Raw genomic sequence first — 22079 nt, 5'->3', positions numbered from 1 at the left:
ATTTTGTTAATAAAATGTACTTACTCCATGCTAATAGAATATAATAGAATAAAGACAAAAATTAAACAGAATACAATAGTTTACATAATAAAATTTATTTCACTCATTTATTTTCCTACTTCATGCTAATAGAATATAATAGAATAAAGACAACAAATAAAACAGAATACAATAGTTTGCATCCTAAAATTTGCTCAATAATTTGCACTTCTAAGAATAAAATTAAATAAATAGAATAAAACACAGTTGAACACATTTGAAAATATGTAGGTGCAATAACTACGCTATTATAAAATAGAAAAGAAAAGAATATATTTTAAAAATAAAATAGAATTTTATTAATAAAGTTTACTGATTTATTTTCCTACTGCATGCTAATAAAACATAACAGAATAAATATATCAAATAAAACTGAATATAATAGTATACATAATAAAAATTTACTCAGTCTGCACTTCAAAGAACAAAGTAGAATTTTATTAATAAAATTTACTTCCTACTCTGTGCTAATAAAATCTAATAGAATAAAGATAACAAATAAAACAGAATACAATAGTTTACATAATAAAATTTACTCGATAATCTGCACTTCTATAAATAAAGTTAACTAGTTAATAGAATAAAATAAAGTTGAACACATTTGATTTTTACATTTTACATTTAATAATTACTCCATTGCAAAATAGAACAAAAAACTTTTTTTGTATCTTTTTATCAATAAAATTTACTTGGCTACTCTGCGCTAGAATATTTCAACTTTTAAATGCAATAAAAAATTAAATAGTAAAGTTTAATTCTTGTACTCACAAATAATATAACATGACGTTTACTAAACTGTACTCTACATGAATAGAATAGAATAGAATAGAATAGAATAGAATAGAATAGAATAGAATAGAATAGAATAGAATAGAATAGAACAACCTCTACTAAGTGTGTAATGCTCTGATATTTATTTGTAAAGTTAAATATGAGCTATGCTTATAAACCTTTCAAGACTCTGTAATTTGACTGCAAAATTGATACAATGAAACATTTTGATACAATGAAACATGTTTTGCCAAGCAAACTTGCTGAATTTTGAAAATCCTGCTGAAATATTGGACCTCTTCCAGAACCCACTGAAATTCCTCCAGGAGACAAGTATCAGCTAGAGTTCACCGGGCCCGGGGAAAGTGACCTCTCTCTGGAACACAGAGCTACCTTCACTTTAAGATCAAAACAAAAGGAAGGTCCAACAGGAGAAAAAGTTCACTCAATGACATTACTGTCAAAATAATCACGCAATACGGGCCTACCTCAACTGAGAAACTGAAGACAGGAGCAGAAGAGCATCCAGCGGTTTTTACTCCTCACTTTAGCAGCTGTCTCGTAAAGATGCCCATGTGTTGGCCATACACTGCAAAGAAGAGCCAGTATCAGCTCCTAAATGTCCCATCTCTAATAGGTTCCACCAGCACCGTGTTTACTTGACAACCACACGGTACTGTCCTGGATCCCAAAACAATTTCCCTCTTGTAACATCGAACCTTTCGTCTCTCCTGACTGTAGAATGAGTCACAAATGTAAAGCTGTCACTTGGGCCAACTCTGTTTAACCGTTCACCCCAGGCGTACTTAAAGTCTGGAAGGAAAACAACCTAAGTATAGTTAAAGACGTCTTTGTTCGAGCCTTCACATGTTTGAAAACTTTACAGTTAAACATTTTTGTTGTATTTTAATACTTTTGTTTGGACAAACTTGAATAGCATTTAGTGACATAACATCGTGTTGGTTTCGAGGTTAAAAGGTTGACATGATTTCTAACGTCTGCCTTTGAAACACGGAAAAAATCACATCGAAATGTCACGCTTACTTTAGCTACGAGCCAATTTTCACAGTCTTTATGTGTGCATGAGGTTTTCTCTGCAAACCAATCATCTTTTTATATATATATATATATATATTGATTTTTTGTAACACCCACCATATATTTCCAGAGTTCATGAGAAACTGCTTTTGTCCCAATAATTTAACATCAACAGTGCATTTCCTGCATGTAGGCATATGTGATGTGACAACCTTGAATCATTTTTTCTAAAAGAAAAGCAAGGAGCTCATTTATTTAATACTCTTGTTTTATCATTTTCAACAAGAAAATTTATTTTCCCTGTTTCAACAATTTGGCACATCAAGCCTCTATAGCTGGCACTCCGGCTTGGGAAGGCATCCATGAAAATTCTTGTGAAATTATTATCCATGGCTTAACATAAGGAAATTACTGGCTATTACTAAGTGGTTTGGTTTAACTGTGCAAATAGGCACCATGTCGGGGATTGTAAATGCTTCGGCACTTAAGTTAGAATTATTTTTTCCTCACTGTCTCTATTTATAAACTGCACATGTTCCACTGTCTCTCTCGGGAATCAAGGTGCATTTTTTTGGAGAAAACTGGAGACGTATTTGGTGTTTTAAATTCTTATTATATTCCTAAATATGATGAGTGCAGTAAAGTGTTTTATTAGATATTTCAGAGCGAACGCAAGCAATATGCTGAAATCAGCAAACAAAATCACTGTTTTTTTTTGTTTTTTTTTATTTTGCTTGTAAACTTGATAAGGCAATGGCTTCCAGAAAGAGTCCAAAGCTGGCAAAGACCGTTGGAAAAGGAAGGAGCAATAGGTTAAACACCGCAATAGAATACTAATTGACATTAAGACTACTTTTGAAAAATTAATTCTGAGGCCAAATTGCTCTGGTTTCTCCTGTTTCAACCAGCCAATCATTTTAATGAAGGAGGCCCTGGAGCACAGCATTGGAAAATCCACGTTTACCCGCTCCACCAAACAAGACTGAGGCTAGAAGAGTCAGAGACAATGTGCGTGATGAAAATGAACTTTTTAGTTCGCTCGCACGTCTGTTTAAACTTGAATCGAGCTCAATTCGTAATACAAAACGTTTATATTATAGCATGAGTGCATATTGCTTTGACGCAACCTATTTGTGACATATGAGGAAATGGAGAAATAATAGTTCCTGAAGACTGACACTTCAGCTAATGCTCCAGAACACGTGAAATGGTTGCTTATTAATATTTGCGGTTACGGACCATGACAAAAAACCACCAGTGACTAACACAAGCCACCAAAACACCTTTGAAGACTAGGCTGTAGATTTCAAGTCAAGGTGACGCTGGTGACCCATAATTTACGCAATGCAAACGCAAGCAGACACAAAAAAGTTCTCTTGGCGTTGGTACCTCCTTAACAGGTCATTTCAACACAAATAGAGCCATTTATAAAGAGGAACTGTGTTTTACAGTGAATCATAGCAAATTGTGGCTTTGTTAATGCACGGGAAACTGTGAGCGCTAAGGTGATTAAATCGCTGATGTTCCTTTGAGGGAAACGTACCCATTGCTCCGGAAAAATAGAGACCTTTCTGCATTTGCAATTGGATGAAGTTAGTAAACCCAAATCCCTCTGGATCTTTAAAGCTAGTTTCTTAAAAGGAGGCCTAAATCTAAGTTAAATTTTTATAACCTTGTTTGACTGACGAAGTGTTGAATGAGCTCATGTTTGACGGTCTACGTTTCCCTGCAAATCAAATTGATGTAAAAAATGGACTCAATTAATATATTTGCAAAAGCATCTCCCTTGATGTTTTTGGACATACAGTGTTTATATAGATGGAAATGGATGGTTTAAATGTCTGTGGTAGACAGTAAAATGTTTGCAGGAAAAGTTCTGATTGCCCCAGATGTTGTTGCTTCTTTTTTACAGCTCTTCTGTCTGGAAACTACACTATGCAGATGCTCCACAACACGTCGGAGTGAATACTGCACGCCCACGCTCCATCTCCACCCATCCCAACTGAGAAAAGTGGTGGGTATGACCACAAAAATAATAACTTGCACAATTAAGTATTCCACTCCGAGTGTACACGCACAAACGTACATCTTTCTTCCTTTCACTATCATAAACCTCAAGCCTCAAAATAAAAAAACAGCACCTTACATAAGACTTGTAAGTAAAAGCCACTTCTGAATTTTGTTTTAAATCCATCATGCTTTACAATTGCACATAGAGGCTTACGGTTTTACATGACCATGTATGGCCATGTATAAAAACTCTGGTTTGTGTTCAACCGTGTGAACAGGGTTGTGTGCTATTTCACTAAATAAACAAACAATCTCACAAGAAAAAGAAAAAAAGAAAGAAAGAAAGAAAGAAAGAAAGAAAGAAAGAAAGAAACTACTGAACACTGCATTACTTTTTCATAATAGATAGATAGATAGATAGATAGATAGATAGATAGACAGATAGATAGATAGATAGATAGATAGATAGATAGATAGATAGATAGATAGATAGATAGATAGATAGATAGATGTGTGATAAAGGAAGTTCCTGAAGGAAAAGAGGTGATATGTAGGCTATATAGAGGAAGTGATATAAATAGCCTACCTGGCATCGTACCCACTTCATGTGTATCATGGGGCCTCATAGGCACCTCATTAACTGCAGGGAACTATTGTTAAGTGCTCTGTTTAAGGAGACCCCCCATTGTTACTTATCTGACTCCATCAGGGGTGGAAGATTGGAGGTGGTCCCTAGAGCAGCCACGTCTGGCCAGTTTCTCAGCACCTTTGTGTGGGCTGCTGCTTCCAGGCGCTCTCCAGTCTACCCAACCTGGGAAAGACGACGAAGGCAGTCTTAATGAGGAGCCATGGCCAATACTGTGAATAAGAGGAAAAATATGCCAGGGACATAGTGCAGTTTTGATAGGATGCTTGTAAAAAAAAAAAAAAAAAAATAAATAAAATAAAATCCATTGTAAACATGCCATTTTAGTTTCGCTTAATTGTCTGATGATGACTAAGGAATATCCCATTACGCTATTTTTAAAGGGACAATTTACCCAAAAAATTCAAATTCTCTCAATAAAGGAGAAGTCCACTTCCAAAACAAAAATTTACAGATAATGTACTCACCCCCATGTCATCTAAGATGTTCATGTCTTTCTTTCTTCTGTCGTAAAGAAATTGTTTTTTTTTTTTTTTTTGAGGAAAACATTTTAGCATTTTTTGCCATATAGTGGACTTCTATGGTGCCCGAGTTTGAACTACCAAAATGCAGTTTAAATGCGACTTCAAACAATCCCGAATGTGGTTGTAAACGATCACAGCCAAGGAAGAAGGGTCTTATCTAGCGAAAATATTTTTATTTTCATAAAAATAATTAATAATTAATAATTTATATACTATCTTGTCTTACTCTGCCTGAACAGTTAGGGAATGTCGAAAAAACGAAAAACATCTCATGTTCTCCCTCAACTTCGAAATCGCCCTATATCGCTGTTTTATCTTTTTTGTTAAGGGTGTTTGATCTTCTTTGCATGTTCACTTTGCAAAGACTGGGTCGGTACTTCTGCAGCGATGTAGGATGATTTAGAAATTATTTTTGAAATTGAGTATTTAAACTATTTTTTGAATGAGAATAACAGATTGTTTCGCTAGATAAGACCCTTCTTCCTCAGCTGGAATCAATACATCCGCATTTAAACTGCATTTTGGAAGTTCAAACTCGGGGCACCATAGCAGTCCATTATACGGAGAAAAATCCTGAAATGTTTTGCTCAAAAACATAATTTCTTTATGACTGATGAAAGAAAGACATGAACATCTTGGATGACAAGGGGTTGAGTATATTATCTGTAAATTTTTGTTCTGGAAGTGGAATTCTCCTTTAATTACTCAGCCTTATATTGTACCAAACTCATAAGACCTTTGTTCATCTTCGGAACACAAAAGATATTTTTGATGAAATCAACACTCTTACTAACTGACACTCTCACTAGATCCAGACTGCATATGTGTTATATAAATTAAAGTAAGAATTTTTCAGAGAATAATTCTGACTGTGAATATGTATTTTTAATAACAGGTTGACATATAAAATAACCTGCGAATAAATATTGTAAGTACAGCTAACCTAGTTTAAAATCAGACGAATTCGAGAAGTCGTGAATCTTTTTGGCTGACTCAAAAGATACGGTTCACGTGAGTAATATGTTTGCGATTCACGGCTAGTGATGCGAAGTCCGATTCATTTCAGACAGTTTGACTCATTGAACCGGTTCAAAAAGCCGAATCATTGCTTCCTGGCATTTTCAGGCAATGAACTCCAGTGCCATGTTGCATTAAAATGAAATGAAAGTCATTTTTGTCAACACATATTGAAGCATTCAAATAAAAAGTTATGTTAATAACTTTCATTCAAACGTGGATATGTTCTAAACCATAAAAAAAAAACAGTCTTATAAACTCAGTGATTTCGCTTAAAAATTTTTAAATATAATCTGCATGCACAATAACCTATAGTAAAATTTATTTACATACATTTTTTCAGGTTTTATTAAAATGCTTTTTTTAATAAGAGTAGTCATAAGCAGGATATATCCAGTACGTGCATTAGGCTTGCACAGTATGGTCAACTCACTCATTAGAATCCTCGCTAATCCTCGGCAAACTTCGGCTCATTCGGTTCTTTTTGGGTCTTCAGTAATCCTCGGCAAACTTCGACAGTTGGTTGAACTGGCTCATTTGGTTCGTTTGAGTTGGACTTGTTGGCTGTGCTTTCGAGTTGGCTGTGTTTCCGGCGTCATCAACTCGGAACTAAAGTTCGATTCAGTTCGATTTTTGGGCCGGCTTGACCGGTTACTTCTTGAGAACTGATTCAAAAGAACAATTTGTTCAAGAATCTAACATTACTATTCACGGCTTGCTCTGTTTATCGTTTTAAAACGCCGCCTCATATCGCATATAAACGTATACGGCTATACTGTGAGTTTTTGTCGGGAGTCCAGCTGCGGCTTGAGATGTCAGGGAAAGTGAAGTCATTTCATAAGAGAAGCAAGGTATTGATTAAAATCATGGAGTTGAATGTCGAATAGCCTAACTATCGTCATTCTTTTCAATCAAGTTACAATTGCTTCTTGAATTGCTCTAAATTAGCATGTTAGGGAATATTGACAGCCTAATTTTCAACTAAACTTGTCTCACTGCAGTTCATGACGTTCAATGAAAAAATGATCTAATAAAATAGGATGATATACATAGCAACACACAGCCAAACTTTCCGTGAAAACCATTCCCCACTGATAGCTGCTTATTAAGTAAAAGACACTGCCAGACAAGTCATCCAGCTGCTTTTCATTGCAATATCAAATGAATCCAAATCAGTTGCCTTTAAAGATGAATGCCTCCATGCTATGCATGATACCTCAAAGTCAAACCTTTGCACAGGGCCTCAGTACCAGTGATATGAATTCAAATGATTTTCCCCCCTTGCTTTTTAGATATGCATCACCTCGCTCGTTGGACGTGTTTAGTGATAAATTACCATCTCCGGCTCCTTATCCCGTGCCCGATGCTGACTTCAGCACTGTCGTATTTGATGCCATTGGACTTGGGTTATCTGAAGAGCCAAGGGGGTGAGCAAACAATGCAAACTCACACAGAACCTCCCATTGCACCGAGCACAGTGAAACAACATCTGCACCGCACATGTAAGCCAGAACACAATTGCTTGCTCTGAGAATTCAAGTCAAGACTACATTTTAAACGTTTTAATGATTTAATGGAAAAGTGGCGTGTCCAATAATGTTTTTCTGGACGTGCAAATGCATTTGAGTGCTTGTGTAAAACTGTGATTGAAGGAAACCTGTATTCATAAAAAATTAAGTAATGAAGTGCATTTTATTATTCTTGTTTAATATTTATATTTACTATCAACTAATTGTACAATTAAATTGCATTTCTGCTATTGTTGAATTGCCAGCCATAATTATTTTATTTTGTGAACAAAATGTCCAATGTTTGTTCATGTTGTCTTAAACTATAAATCTTAACATAATTTTCATCCCATTTAGTTACGTAATGTGATATACAGATATATATATATATTCAGGATGATTTTTTCAACAAACTGTTTGCTAAAACAATGGCTAAATAAATAAGATCATTTTGGATTTGATGCACTACCATTTATTTGTTTATTTTTAAGAAATTATTTTATTCAGCAAGGATGCATTCAATTGACCAAAAATGTCAGTAAAGAATAAAAAAAAAACTTTCTATTCATAAATCCTGAAAAGGTTTTCCACAGAAATATTAAGCAATATTGATAATAAGAAGAAATGCCTCATGAGCACCAAATCTGCAAATTTAAATGTTTTCTGAAGTTACTGAGTAAAGATTTATTTTTATAGCACCTAAACAGTGTTTACAAAGTGTTTTACAGAAGAGAAAAGGATCCCGTGACACTCGAAACTGGAGTTTTGCCATCACAGGAATAAATTGCTTTTTACAATATATTAAACTAGTAGTTATTTAAATTGTAATTATATTTCACAATGTTACAGAAATAAATGAAGCTTTGGTGAGATTTCTTTCAAAAACATAAAAACACATTTGTACAGACTCCAAACCAAAAACCCTAACCCCAAAACCAAAATACTCTTAATTTATTTATATATACAAATTTCAATGAGCAAAAACTGATAGCTAGTGTATTGATTAATCTGTATTAAACACGTTTAGCAAAACCTTGATATGTGAAAAACCTGTGATTAAAAAAAAACATGGGTTGGGTTTAACCATAACACTAAGAAAAAGAAGATGAATTTGGTTACAAGCCTAAATGGTCCTGTCTGGGTAAATAACAAGGATGAGGCAAATATGAAGTAACTAAAAATGAAATTGAAATGGCAGTAACTTTGCTTTTTTTTTTTAATGCACCAAAACCTCAAATGATTGCTGACCCCCTGAGGACGTAGACGTCTTCAGTTGCAACAATAGCAGAGAAGGGCCAGACCACCGCTACTTTGGATCCTGCAAGTTTGGGAAGACCTATTTCTGTGGAGAATCAAGCAGTGGTCTTGTGAAATCATTGTGCTTCGGCTGCTCTTCACCGCCAGAGTAAAGTTGAGGAAATTACAGACGTGCTATAAAAACAAGCTGTATTTCCAGCGGTTTCTCGTAATTGTGCTTACTGTTTACAGAACTGGTGACAACAGTCATTCCTTTGTATTGGCGTTGCTACAGTAGGTGTCCTGTGTTGTTTCTGATGTGGCTGTGCTTTGCCAAGCCCTAGCAGACACATGGGAAGACTCTAAAACGTCTTTATAGATGTTACGAACCGAGTCCAAGGAGTGACAGTGGCATGGGTGAGTTGTGGGTCATGCTCTATTGCCCCCACATATTGAGGGCAACTGAGGCGTGACCCATTCACTCGCAGGAAGCGTTTTGCTCAACGAAATGAGTTCCAATTGAGGACGGCGAATAATGTGCAGCGTCGCGAGCTTGAAAAGTATTTCACAACAGGAAAAAGGTTTCCAGGCTGTCAGCTTAAATGAGGTGCTCTTTGGTTGTGGTTTTACAGCTTTAGAGCACATGTTGGAGTGTAGAGAGACAATGCAATAGCTTTTCAACAGGCCTTTGTTTTTTTTCCCAATCACATCATCTGTAAATGTGCCGCTAACTTTTGGGGAGATATCACAAATCAAGACAAGCATATTCATGTTAACATATGTCTAGTTTGTCACAAGCAATGTTTAAAATTTAAAACCTTTTTTTCCCCAAGTACTAATTTTAATTTCAGAAGATTTGCAATTTAGGGCTTACGTATTTTGAGTTTCTAACAACATTTCTAACAACTGACTTTTTAAAAGTCAAATGAGCAGTTATTATAATGATCATTATCAGCCTGAACTATATATACATTTAATTTATATAAATAATATAACCACAAAAAAGTAATACAATGGATTTTTATTTTATTTAATTTTTTTGTCCTATTCACCCTTTTTTAGTCACATTTTATGTGTTTAAATGTTGAGGATTCCGTGTACCGTTTTGTCTTTTAAAATTTAATGTCACAAAAGGTGAAGCTTTTTTTTAATCAATTTTTTTTCTATTTATTTATTTTGAATTTTTAACATTTCAATCACATAAGAAGTTATAATGATCATTATCGGCCTAAGCTATATATAAATTCAATTTATATAAACAATATAACCACCAAAAAGTATTTTATTTTATGTCTTATTCACCTTTGTCATGTTTTCTGTACCAAGTGTTAAGGACTGTGTGTGCCATTTTGTCTTTTAAAATTTTATGTCACATTTATGTTTCAGAAGTGCACTTTGCTCACCATATAAAAATCTCACCAAAAATTAAATAAAGCACATATTATTAAACTAATTAAAAGGCATTTAATTTGTGTAGAACGTTTATTAAATTGATAATTGAATGCCTATTTTTGTTTAATATTTAAATGAATGATATTCAAGTTAAATATATCTAAAATGACTGATTCAACCAGAATACTCTGGGTTACATCAATGAAAGCCATTGAGAGTCACATCAGGAAGAAATAACTCTTAAGGGTAACAACTGCCCATTTTCATTTTCACAGTGTAGGGTCATTTGAAACCCATTTTGAATTTAATTTAATGAGAAAGAATGACATCCATAAACTCAGTCCAGCAGCATGTAATCCTGTGCATGTGCTGACAGACGTTCTACCATTTTAGACCAGGTTTTATGTCACAGGACCAGTTGAGAGTTGACTATTATTCTTGGCACCGGAACAGGAGGTGTGTGACACACTTATTAGTGTCTTTGTATGTATGTGTGTGTGTGTGCTGGAGCCAATAAAGAAAGTGAGAAAGAAAATGTCTTACTTAATAATTGCAATTTACCACAACGACCAGGTCTAGAGGTCAAAGGTGTCATGGAAGAAGTTTCATTACAACAAAGCAGGCACACAGTTGAAGTCATGTGTATGATTTGTCTAAGATTGAAAGCGATCCTGTCAGACTAGGGTCGAGATTTGCTTTCAAAGCAAATACTGTTGTAAATGGCATCTGCCTTCATTTTCTGTAATTGGAAGATATTGCTTAAAAAAAAAGACTGGAAAAGCGCAGCGGTTGTTTAAAGCCGCAGAACACCTCACCCATTGCTGCAAATTGCGTCTTTAGAACTGCTTGTGTCAGAGATCAGTAGCCTTGACTACTTCTGTCAGAAATCAAAATAAAATGTCTGAACAGAGTATTTCAGTGAATGCCTTCTTTCTGTGGAATCAGGCATATGAGGGGAAACACAGGTCTACATGTGGTGCTCCAAAGGCACGGAAAACTATGCACACAGTAGTTAAGCAGCACAATTTCGGTTTTCAAATGGCTGTTATTGATCTCTGCTTATGGTGACACTTCTGGCAAAAGCTGAGCTCCAAAGTAAACACAAAGCATGTGTTACCTTTTTCCTCACTTCCCGTAGAAACAATTGTAAATCAATTTGATGCTAGTGAAGAGCTTGTAGGACCTGTGAACATGAGTGTCTTTTACCTGAACTGGTCTGACACAAAGGTCAGCAATCGGTGCTTAAAGTCAGCATGAAACTGTTTTTTTTTTCATTATTATTTTCTAAATGTATGTTATCGATCTTATTTTATAAAACAGATAGTTTCTGTCCTTGATTCTGATTGGTTGAGCCGTGTTCGAAGCTGTTGATGAGCCATTTTTTACTTATTTTTTTTAACATTAAATTATTTAATTATTTAACATTAAATCTGTGTCTCTCTTTTTCTCAGTCTGGCAGAAATGATGTGTGATTCCAAAATACATGGTCACATGACAGTAAAAGTGTACAGTTGCTAAGATACTCGGGGTGGCTCAACTTACCCCACTCTCCCCTATTTAGCAAAATGCTCCTCACAGAGTTAATTTTTCTAGCTGACTAACGGGTTTATGGTCACTGAATATGTTTTTTCTGAGGTAAATGTGACGTTAAGTGACCTTATTTACAATAAGGGCATTATTTTGACAGCTTTCCACAGTTGAACCATTGATTGAGCGATTACACGAGACAGGATACAGATTTCGATAAGTTGTACTTTTATTTATTTATTTATTTTTAACATACTAGAATATTCTGTTAATTAGCTGAAAACAGGCTAGACTTACTGATGCTTGGGATTTAAGAATCAATATTGTTTCGTAAAAATAGGAATCGAGAAATCAATATTTTTTACCCAACCCTACCAATTACCCTTTCAACCAACAATGGATTGAACAAAGACCCTGCAGTTCCTTTTTGATAATCTGTTTCACTCGATTGTATATGTCATATTTGGAAGAAAGGATCTGTTGCTGGGTTTTGAATGAATGAACAACTTCAGTTAGGGTGAGAGTATTACACTTGATAACCTCAAAAATGTACATACTAATTTATGTGTGCATGCTGTATGTGGCAAAAACAGCCTAATTTACATAGCATATAGAGTCTTTAACAGTACATCGTTCAGGGAGTCAGATTGGTGAATCATTTTTGTGAATTTGTTCATTTAAATTAATCATCTGAACATACCAATTCACTAGATTAAATCTGACTTTCTCTTTCCAACAATATATATAGGAGAGAAAAACCTTTTGGATAAATCAATTCAACAATGAACTGGACTTTCCAAAGGTACATATATGAGAGGTTGGTTTAGATGAACATGTTTGATTATATACTTAAAGAGATAGTTCCCCAAAAAATTAAAATTCTGTCATTAATTACTCACCCTCATGTTGTTACAAACCTTTAAGACTTTCCTTCATCTTTGGAACACAAATTAAGATATTTTTGATTAAATCTTACAGCTTTCTAACCCTGCATAGACAGCAATGCAACTGACACATTCAAGGCCCAGAAGGCTAGTAAGGACATTGTTAAAATAGTCAATGTGACATTAGTGGTTAAAGCTTAATTTTATGAAGCTACGAGAATACATTGTGTGCAAATAAAACAAAAATAACAACTTGTTTCAACAATTTCTTCTCTTCCGTGTCAGTCTTTAAAGGGGTGCTATTATGCTTTTTCACTTTTTGAACTTTAGTCAAAACTTTAGTGTGTGGTGTGTATCTTTGGGCATAAAAAAGATCTACAAAGTTACAAATCTCAAAGTCCACTCCAAAAGGAGATATTTCATTTTTTTTTTTAAAAAAATCCCTTTTCAAGAACTACAACGAATGGCTCCTTTGGACTACAGCGTTTGTTTTCCGCATGAAATGATGCCCCAATGCAGCCCATTAAAATATCATTAAATAAATCCCGCCCACAGAAATTTTAATTGTTGAGGGGTGTGTAAGGACGAGGTGGGGGATTAGCCTAACTTTAGCAATGCAGCGCGGAGAAACGCTTCAACGATTCGCAGTGCAGCGGGTATAAACACAAGCATTGACTAGAGTCAATGGTCACTTCAGAGCAGTAACGTGCCGCAGACAGGTTAATAAAGGACTGTAGTGAATTGATGCGTTTTTGTTAGGAAAATATCCATATTTAAAATGTAAGAATCACTTTAATCTAGCTTGCACTAACAGTTGTACACGGAACTTGCTTCTTTGACAAGAGGCGTGGCAGTACTGAAACACCGTCTAAGCTGTTCGCCAATCACAACGCAGTGGGACAGCTAACCAATCACAACACATTTCGTTTTTTGGAAGGCGGGCCTTCATTAAACCCAGAACTTATCGAGCCTTTTGTGCCAGGCTGGGAGAAATGTATTGTAATAATATAAATTATGTTAAAAATAATGCGTTTTTCGAACCATCAAGCATGAAAGCATGTTCTAGTACACCCCCAAAACAAAATCAAGACTTTGTAAAAGAGCATAATAGGACCCCTTTAAAAATCCCTCACCAAGACTGAATTTATTTGATCAAAGATACAATGTAAACAATAATGTAGGAAAGTATTATTACAACTATTTTCAATTTTGAATATTTTAAAATGTAATTTATTAACATTTATTATTTTTATTATGAAAAATGTTGAAAGGAGTTGTACTGCTAAACATTTGTGTGGAAACCATTATGTTTTCTTTGATGAATACAAATGTCAAAAGAACAAGATTTATTTGAAACATAATTATTTATAAACATTACAAATGTCTACACTGTCACTTAAATGCATCATTGCTAAATACAACTTCTTTAAAAGAAAAAAAATATTCATCAGCCCTTTTAAACAGTAGTGTAAGTGGCAATGACTTTTAGCGATTTTCCAACACTGCCCAACAGCTAGCGCTGGCTTGTTTTTAATGTGGTTGTTTTAGCTTTCCAGCAAAAATCCTTATCCACATATCAAGTGACTGCCATCCAGGAGGCCTGGAAATTTCAAGTCCACAAGTCAGAAGAGCTGAGAGGAGCACGAGGAACCGCACAAGTTCTTTTTTTCTTTTTTTGGATGACATTTTCTAGGTGCCCTTTTAGTCACCACTACGTTAGCAGTGTCCTTTAGGAAACAAATCTCGGTTAAACTGTGCGATGTACAAGCAGCCACAATAGGAATGACATCAAGTTTAGGTTGTGCTACTATAAACAAGCATGTGCTGAGTCCACTTGGTGAATGCACTGTGTGGTAGACACAGCAGAGTAAATCACACGCTGAGCCAGATCCACAGCTCCTAAGAGACCAATTGAGCACAGAGAGAGAGAGAAAATACACACAGCATATAAAACCACAATAACCTTTAGAAATGCTACAAAGACTTTCTATGGTAATAAAACAGACTAAACCGTATGAATTCAATATACTTTGCTCCAAAGATAGATAAAGCCTATCTTTTATTGCTGAATCCACATTATTTAGTTCATAAAATGGAGAAAAATACATTACTGAATTGTTATAATTATTATTTACCTTTTCTATTTATTAATAATTAAATACTAATAAATTATTATGTCATTGGTAAATTTGGATTTATTTATTTAAAATTTTGCTGTTGAAGTGGTCCATCATCTTATAAATAACTTTTGTGATTTTGGCAAAATATTATATAAATGCAGGTTTTTAAAAATAAAATCCTAGCAAAAAGAAAAAATGCTTGGATTGTGCTTTTTGCCCTTCATTGACCCTTTTCGCAGCGTTATCCGACGACGTCACAGCCATCCACCAATCAGCTCACAAGGGGCGGAGCTAGGAAAACATGTCGTCTATATCGGAGCTCTACGATGTCAGTTGGGAAGGTAAATGACTTTGTTTTCGTTAACACCGGCTATTAAAAGATTCAGTATCTGTCTAAAGCAATTCTTTCAGTGCCTGAGCTGTTCATTTTGTGCGGGTTTACGAACTAAGTACCTCATTTGTTGTGCTTTTCATTAAAGACAACATGCTATCTAGGTAGCCAGTTAGCTTGTGAGGCACAGCTTAGTAACACAACCTTTATTCTACAAAAATATAATTTTATGCTCATACAAGATGTTACACTGAACATGTTCACTGTGTGTTTAACTGTTAACTTGTGCTTTATGTAAATGATAACGTTCAGACATAAGAGGATTATTAATTTAAATCTTTTTATGTCTGTCTGGTCTGTTTATGGTGAATCCCTTGTGGATTTGAGGATGTGCAAAGATCAGATGTGATTTTAATGACTTGAATATCTTGTTCACGTACAGTCAGACAATAAAGAATGATTCAGTTCACTTGAGGTGATCATCATTTCCCGTTATTTTTATGATGACACTCTTTTGTTACCATAAATCAGACATCCTAATTCAGTGCAATGATCTACAAGTTTAGATTAACCGTCACTGATTAATTAATAACTGGTATGAGTTGATTTACTCTTTGGTCATAACTTGATTTCTCAAATTGTGCTGGAGTGCTCTAAAGCAGAACAAGGATTTGAAATACTAAGACATTATGATGTTACTTTTTGCTTTATTTTTTATGATTTGATTATTTTCAAACATGCATAACGCATAATTTGTGCTCTCAGACCTTTGTACCCCACTTTATGTGATTTTAGTTTTGACCTTTTATCTGTTTGACACTTTTTAGAAAGTACTGTCATTATCAGGGTGTTGTATTTTTCTTATATGTGACCCTGGATCACAAAACCAGTCATAAGGGTAATTTTTTTCAAAATTGAGATTTATACATGATATGAAAGCTGAATAAATAAGCTTTTCATTGATGTATTGTTTGTTAGAATAGGGCAATATTTGGCCGAGATACAACTATTTAAAAATCAGGAATCTGAGGGTGCAAAAAAATCAAAATATTGAGAAAATCACCTTTAAAGTTCTTCAGATAATGTTCTTAACAATGTATATTACTAATCAAAAATTAAGTTTTCATACATTTACAGCAGGAATTTTACAAAATATCTTAATGGAACATGATTTTTACTTAATTTCCTAATGATTTTTGCCATTAAAGATAAATCAATAATTTTGACCCATACAATGTATTTTTAACTATTGCTACAAATAAACCCCAGCGACTTAAGACTGGTTTTGTGGTCCAGGGTCACATATAGGCTGTCCTAAAACTAGTCAGGAAACGTGTCAAGCTAAAGCAGCACTTTTTTAAAAAACAAAAAGTAGGAGGATGAATATAGAAAATGCATTATATTCACAATAAATATTTGATGATGAAAATAAATTGGTGATAAAGCTTCAGCCAAGGACTAATGTGTTTCTTTATTGCATTTCAGAGATGCGTGACAAACTCCGTAAGTGGAGAGAAGAGAATTACAGGAACAGTGAGCAGATTGTGGATGTCGGTGAAGAGCTGATTAATGAGCACGCATCTAAACTGGGAGATGACAGTAAGTACATTTACAGTAAACAAAAGCAAAGTTCTAAAGCACAAATAACCTTTAGTCTTTATAACTTTTTATAGAGTTCATTATAAACTTAATGGCTTTTATAATTAGATCCGGTTTAGTGGGATGTCTGCCTGGCATTGATCAGATGCATTTCTTATGCACATATGGACACTAAGCGCATCTCTTCAATGGAAGAACTGGCAGATATTTAACAAATAAATATACTGAATTACTATAACATTTTATTGCGTGGAACAATCATAGTCCTCACAAAACACTGAGGTTATATTCCCATTAGACAAATAATAGGAACATTTCCCACAGCAGGCGATCTGAAGTCTGACAGTAATTGTCTTGAAATTTATTAAAGCCAGCGAGTTTGTTACAAAAGCAGTGCTTTGATGGCTGTAGCGGCGGTGATTTAAAGGGGGAGTGAATTTAGAGTGCAACTTCTCGGAAAGGGTTTACTATTAAAATGTGAGATAAAACACTCTCTGAGAAGTTGTCTCTAAATTCACTCTTTAAACTACTGCCACTAAAAACTTAGATTTTTGTTCAATAAAAATATATATAGATAAACCTCACTAAGTGACTAGTTAAGGTTTTGCGGTTTGTAGAACAGTCGGGGGCAATAAAAGTTCAGTGGCGGAAGACATTAACCTTTATTTTTCTTCAGACAAGATTTTCAAAATAAGCAGTTTATGGCAAATGTCAACATTAAATATGGTGCTTTTATTTTTTTATTTTTTGGCTGAAGTATCCACCAATGTTCCACTAATTTGCACATTGTTTCAAAAGCTGATATTTTTTGGCATTGGATTTGTATCCCAAAACCAGGGGAAACTAGCATATTTTTTCTTTAACAAAAGTATTGTCTCTCGAGCGTCTGACCGCTTGAATATGACTATTGCAGAAGGTGGAAAAGCGCACGAATTCCCTTTTCTTTCCCCAGTCTTGATTTGTCCTTAAAGATCCGATAACAGAAAGACTTTTTTTCAGCTTTCCTTTTGACATTGAAGTGAGGTTATAGTGGAAACAGGAGAAACATTTGAGATGGCCTAATATTTATTTGCTTTGGTCAGTTATGGGTTTCTAAGCTAGACAAGCAGATGAAGTCCTGCAATCGTGTTGTCAAACATAGCCACTAAAGCCAAAAATCTCTTCAGCTAAAATCATTATCTCAGAGGTGATCCAGTCCTTCATACTGGCTCTAAAACTCACTCCTATAGTTGACAATTTTGGTTTACCAATTGGAGAAATTGAGCTCTTTTTCTACACAAATCGAATTTAGGCCTTTTTGTTTTTTTCTTCATCTATGTTGTTATTTTAAAACCACATGTAATCTCAGATGACCACTATTAAACCTCTTTTGGCTGTTTCGTAAGAGAACAACACCACTTTTTGAGAAATCTTAGCAAACAACAATGAAAGATCCAAGCTGTAAGTTGCCAAACAGCTCTCAGTAAGGCATTTTCTGCAATATGTGTACACATACGAGCAAACAACAAAAAAAAATAACGATGGTTTTGTGGCTGTAGGAAGCTTTTCAAATTTCCAGATAGGCTTGTTATCTAATTAAGGAAAGAATGAAGCAAAGATGAGTGAAAGTTTTCTACTCTTCACACAGATTGCACCTTGAGTTTTATTTTTACTGATGCATGATGTAGTCTTTTTACAGAAACATATTTTTTTGTTGTGATTATGATTCATACTGTCCTTAAAGAGCGGGGTAAATACTTTACACAGCTTGTTTTTATTGAAACCAGCTCTTAAATTGGCTGTGAAACAAGATGGTAATTATCAAAGCAAGACTTGGAATCATAAAAACAGCTCAAAAAACTCCAGGCGTTTGTTTGTTTTGGCATATCAGGTTTTTTTTCTTGTTCAGTGGGATTTTATTGTTCTTTCTCAATTAGCACGTTTGAAATCATTCAGCCGATAGACTCTGGCATGCTTGTCAAAACACGCTTGTCTGACATGGAGCATTAATTTCATTAATTGGATCCATTAGCCAAGCCCCCCTAATCAGTTTTCTTTATTGTACATAGAGCAGCTAAAGCCACACGCTTTGTTACGGTTGCCAGTTAAACATTAAACGTTGCCATCTTGGAAATTACTTAAGCATTTAATTGTAGGAATTTTAAATTCCTATAATCTATCAAAGTAACGACGCACTTCTTGGGCCGAGATGACGATAGCTGTGCGATTTCAGCACGTAGCGCATGTCATGACGAATAGAGGGTGAAATTCGCTCACCCTTTGCGGTGTTTGACTGAACCGATACATAAAACTGATGAATACGCTAAGGTTTTCTTGTCAAAATTCAACATCTTAGTTTTGTTTGGCGGCGTGGCGTGAATGTCCTGACCGTTTCCATGAAACCCGCCAGCTCGCCCACACCCGGAGATTACGAAGACAAAGTATGTCGCTGACGGATGCTAAAGATTGTCTTTTCTAATGATACAGAGAAGGAACGTCACAGTTTGCTTGAAAGGAGTTCACATGGACTCGATGTTCATTTGTCATCTTTGCTTCTATGGTGAAAAATGGATTTCCTAATACGGTGCGATTTTATGTTTGTCTCCTGTGTTCAGTTTGGATAATTTACGAGCAGGTGATGATTGCGGCGCTGGACTGCAGTCGTGACGATCTGGCCTGGGTGAGTTTGCTTTAAGTAACTTTCTCGCACTCTCTCTCATCTATAGACCTTCAGGTTAGATGCTATACTGAATTTAACGTGAAAACGAGGCTGTCTAGGAACTTTTTGGTTTTATAGGGTTTTTGTCAACTGGAACGTTTTTTTAAAGGTGTTTCATTAGCTGAACAATCAGTTTGTTGTTATAGGAGAAGTTCAATTCCAGAACAAAAATGTACAGATAATTTACTCAGCCCCTTGTCATCCAAGATGTTCACATCTTTTTTTCTTCAGTCGATAAGAAATTATGTTTCTTGAGGAAAACATTTCAGGCATTATCTCCATATAGTGGACTTCAATGGTGCCACATGGTGCCTTCAAGTTTAAACTTCCAAAATTCAGTGTAAATGCAGCTTCAAAGGGCTCTAAACGATTCCAGCCAAGGAAGAAGGGTCTTATCTACCAAAACGATCGGTCATTTATATACTTTTTAACCTCAAATGCTCGCCTTGTATTGTCTCTGTAGTCTTTGTAATCCAGGTCAATAAAAACTCCCATCTCGTTTTCTTCCCCAACCTCAAAATTGTCCTACATCGCTGCAGAAGTACAGACCCAGTGTTTACAAAGTGAACATGCAAAGACGCTCTTTACAAAAAAAAGGTAAAACAGCGGCGTAGGATGGTTTTGAAGTTGAAGAAGAAAAAGAGATGGGAGTTTTTCGACATATCAGAACTGTATTGACCCGGATTACACAGACTACACATGTGCATCGCAGAGACGAGACAAGGCGAGCATTTGAGGTTAAAAAGTATATAAATTGTCTTTTTGTTTTGAAAATGACAGATCATTTCACTAGATAAGACCCTTCTTACTCGGCTGGGATCATTTAGAGCCATTTGAAGCTGCATTTAAACTGCATTTTGGAAGTTCAAATTTTGGGGCACAGTTGAAGTTCACTATATCTAGAAAAATCCTGAAATGTTTTCCTCAAGAAACATAATTTCGTATCGACTGGAGAAAAAAAGACATGGACGTCTTGGATGACAAACTCTACTTGCCAAGCTTGAAATGATTTTTGCCCAGTGAAAATTCAACATTTTGCAATCTGGGATGTTCTGGATCCTCCTAGTTGACTTGAGACACATACAGTAGTCAGTTTCTGAGGTTCTTACCAGTGGCTAGGGAAAAACCGTCTGCGAGCATGATGGGTCAGTCGGGCTAAGCCACAGAGCAAACTTTCCATCTTAACCAGGAAAATATTGGATTTGACAGTAACCATTCCTCACCAAGTCATGAGTGTGTGAAAAAAACAGGGGCCTGTTCATCTCAGTGGGAAAGAACTGGTAAAAGTAGCATCCTGCTTCTGCTTTTTATAGTAGCTAGTGTGGAATTGTGGGATCCCGCTGTGCAGTGCTCTGAATTCTCACCCACGTCACTTGCAATTTTTCACGTCTTCCCTCACAGCTGTATCCCCGACCTGTTTATCATGGCACCCATGGACAGGAAAGTTACTGTTTCATTTTATGGTCAGCAGAAACCTTCGCTGTAATATTGTGTTGTCAAACTAGTCACATCACACTTTTTAGAGTAGATCTATAAAGTTTTAAATGCTGTGGATGAAAAAAATGTACGAAGCCCACATTTCATCGCCCCTGAGAGTTGTAATATAATTTCCAAGTACTCTATAATCCAGCGGGCTTTGCATAGTCACTCAAACTGTGGTGCAACAAATATATGAATTCATTCTTTGCAAAAATAATCATGGCTCATGTTTAATATGTCAGTATTTTTTGATGTTAACCCTGTAACGCCTGACAAATGAAATATGTCAAAATATATTTTTTTTTTTTTTTTTTTGTGAATCATATTTGATGTATCAGGTTTAATGAATTGATCACAACTCCTGAAGCATGAATCTTTTAAGTATTTCTTTTGATTTTTATTTTGTTCATGAAATTTGTCTCTCTTCTAGTCAAAAACCATCAGAACAAACTAGGTTCAGTATAAATAATAAACACTATTTCAATAAACAGTATTTCAACTAAATGCTGTTCTTTTGAACTTTCTATAAATCAGATAATTCTACAAAAAGTTTTTAACATTGACACTAGTAAGTAATGTCATCAAATCAGCATATGAAAATGATTTCTGAAAGATCTTGTGAAACTGAAGGCTGGAGTAGTAGCTGCTGAAAATTCAGCTTTGCTCAGGATACGTACAAGGTGCTTAAAGTGCTTGAAGTACTTGAATTTGACTTTTTGAAATTTAAGTACTGGAAAACCCTTGAAAATAGCAATATTCCTGAAGAGGTATTCGAAAAATCCTTGAGTTATTAAAAGACAATGTATCTATGAAATAAGTGTTTCTATAAGCACATCTTTTCACACAAAAATCATGCAATTAAATTAAAAAAAAAAAAAAAAAATGTCATAAAACTATTAGGCTAAACCAGTAGTAGTACTGGCAGTGTTGTGTAAACATGGCTGAAGATGCAAGAAGAAGGAACAGGTGAACCAAATCAATTGAGTCATTTAAGCTGGAACTACTCTGATTTTTTTTTTTGGCATTTTGCAGTTTTTCTTTGATAGGACAGTAGAGATAGAACAGGAAGTGAATGGGGGAGAGAGAGGGGGGTGGGATCAGGAAAAGTCCACGAGGCGGGATTCGAACTCGGGACGCCTGAAGCGCAACTGCGCCATATGTCAGCGCGCTGCCCACAAAGCTATCGGCGCCGACTCTTGTAATGATTTAAAAAAACAATTTAAAAACCATTCAAGCGGATCGCATATTGTGAATCATTTC

General features: G+C 35.2%; 1 protein-coding gene across 1 annotated transcript in view; it reads left to right on the top strand.

Annotated features, from left to right (window-relative positions):
- The first annotated feature begins 14959 nt into the window (after positions 1-14959).
- The window catches only part of emc2 (ER membrane protein complex subunit 2), a 43426-nt gene continuing 36306 nt past the window's right edge, over positions 14960-22079 (top strand). Inside the window, exons 1-3 of the mRNA XM_051131744.1 lie at positions 14960-15053; positions 16529-16642; positions 19237-19301. Of these exons, the coding sequence (XP_050987701.1) occupies positions 15014-15053; positions 16529-16642; positions 19237-19301 (219 nt within the window). The 5' untranslated portion in view covers positions 14960-15013. The remainder of the gene's footprint in view (positions 15054-16528; positions 16643-19236; positions 19302-22079) is intronic.

This window comes from Labeo rohita, chromosome 16 (genome assembly GCF_022985175.1).
Source record: "Labeo rohita strain BAU-BD-2019 chromosome 16, IGBB_LRoh.1.0, whole genome shotgun sequence".
NCBI lineage: Eukaryota > Metazoa > Chordata > Actinopteri > Cypriniformes > Cyprinidae > Labeo > Labeo rohita.
This window is presented reverse-complemented; position numbering and strand designations above follow the sequence as displayed.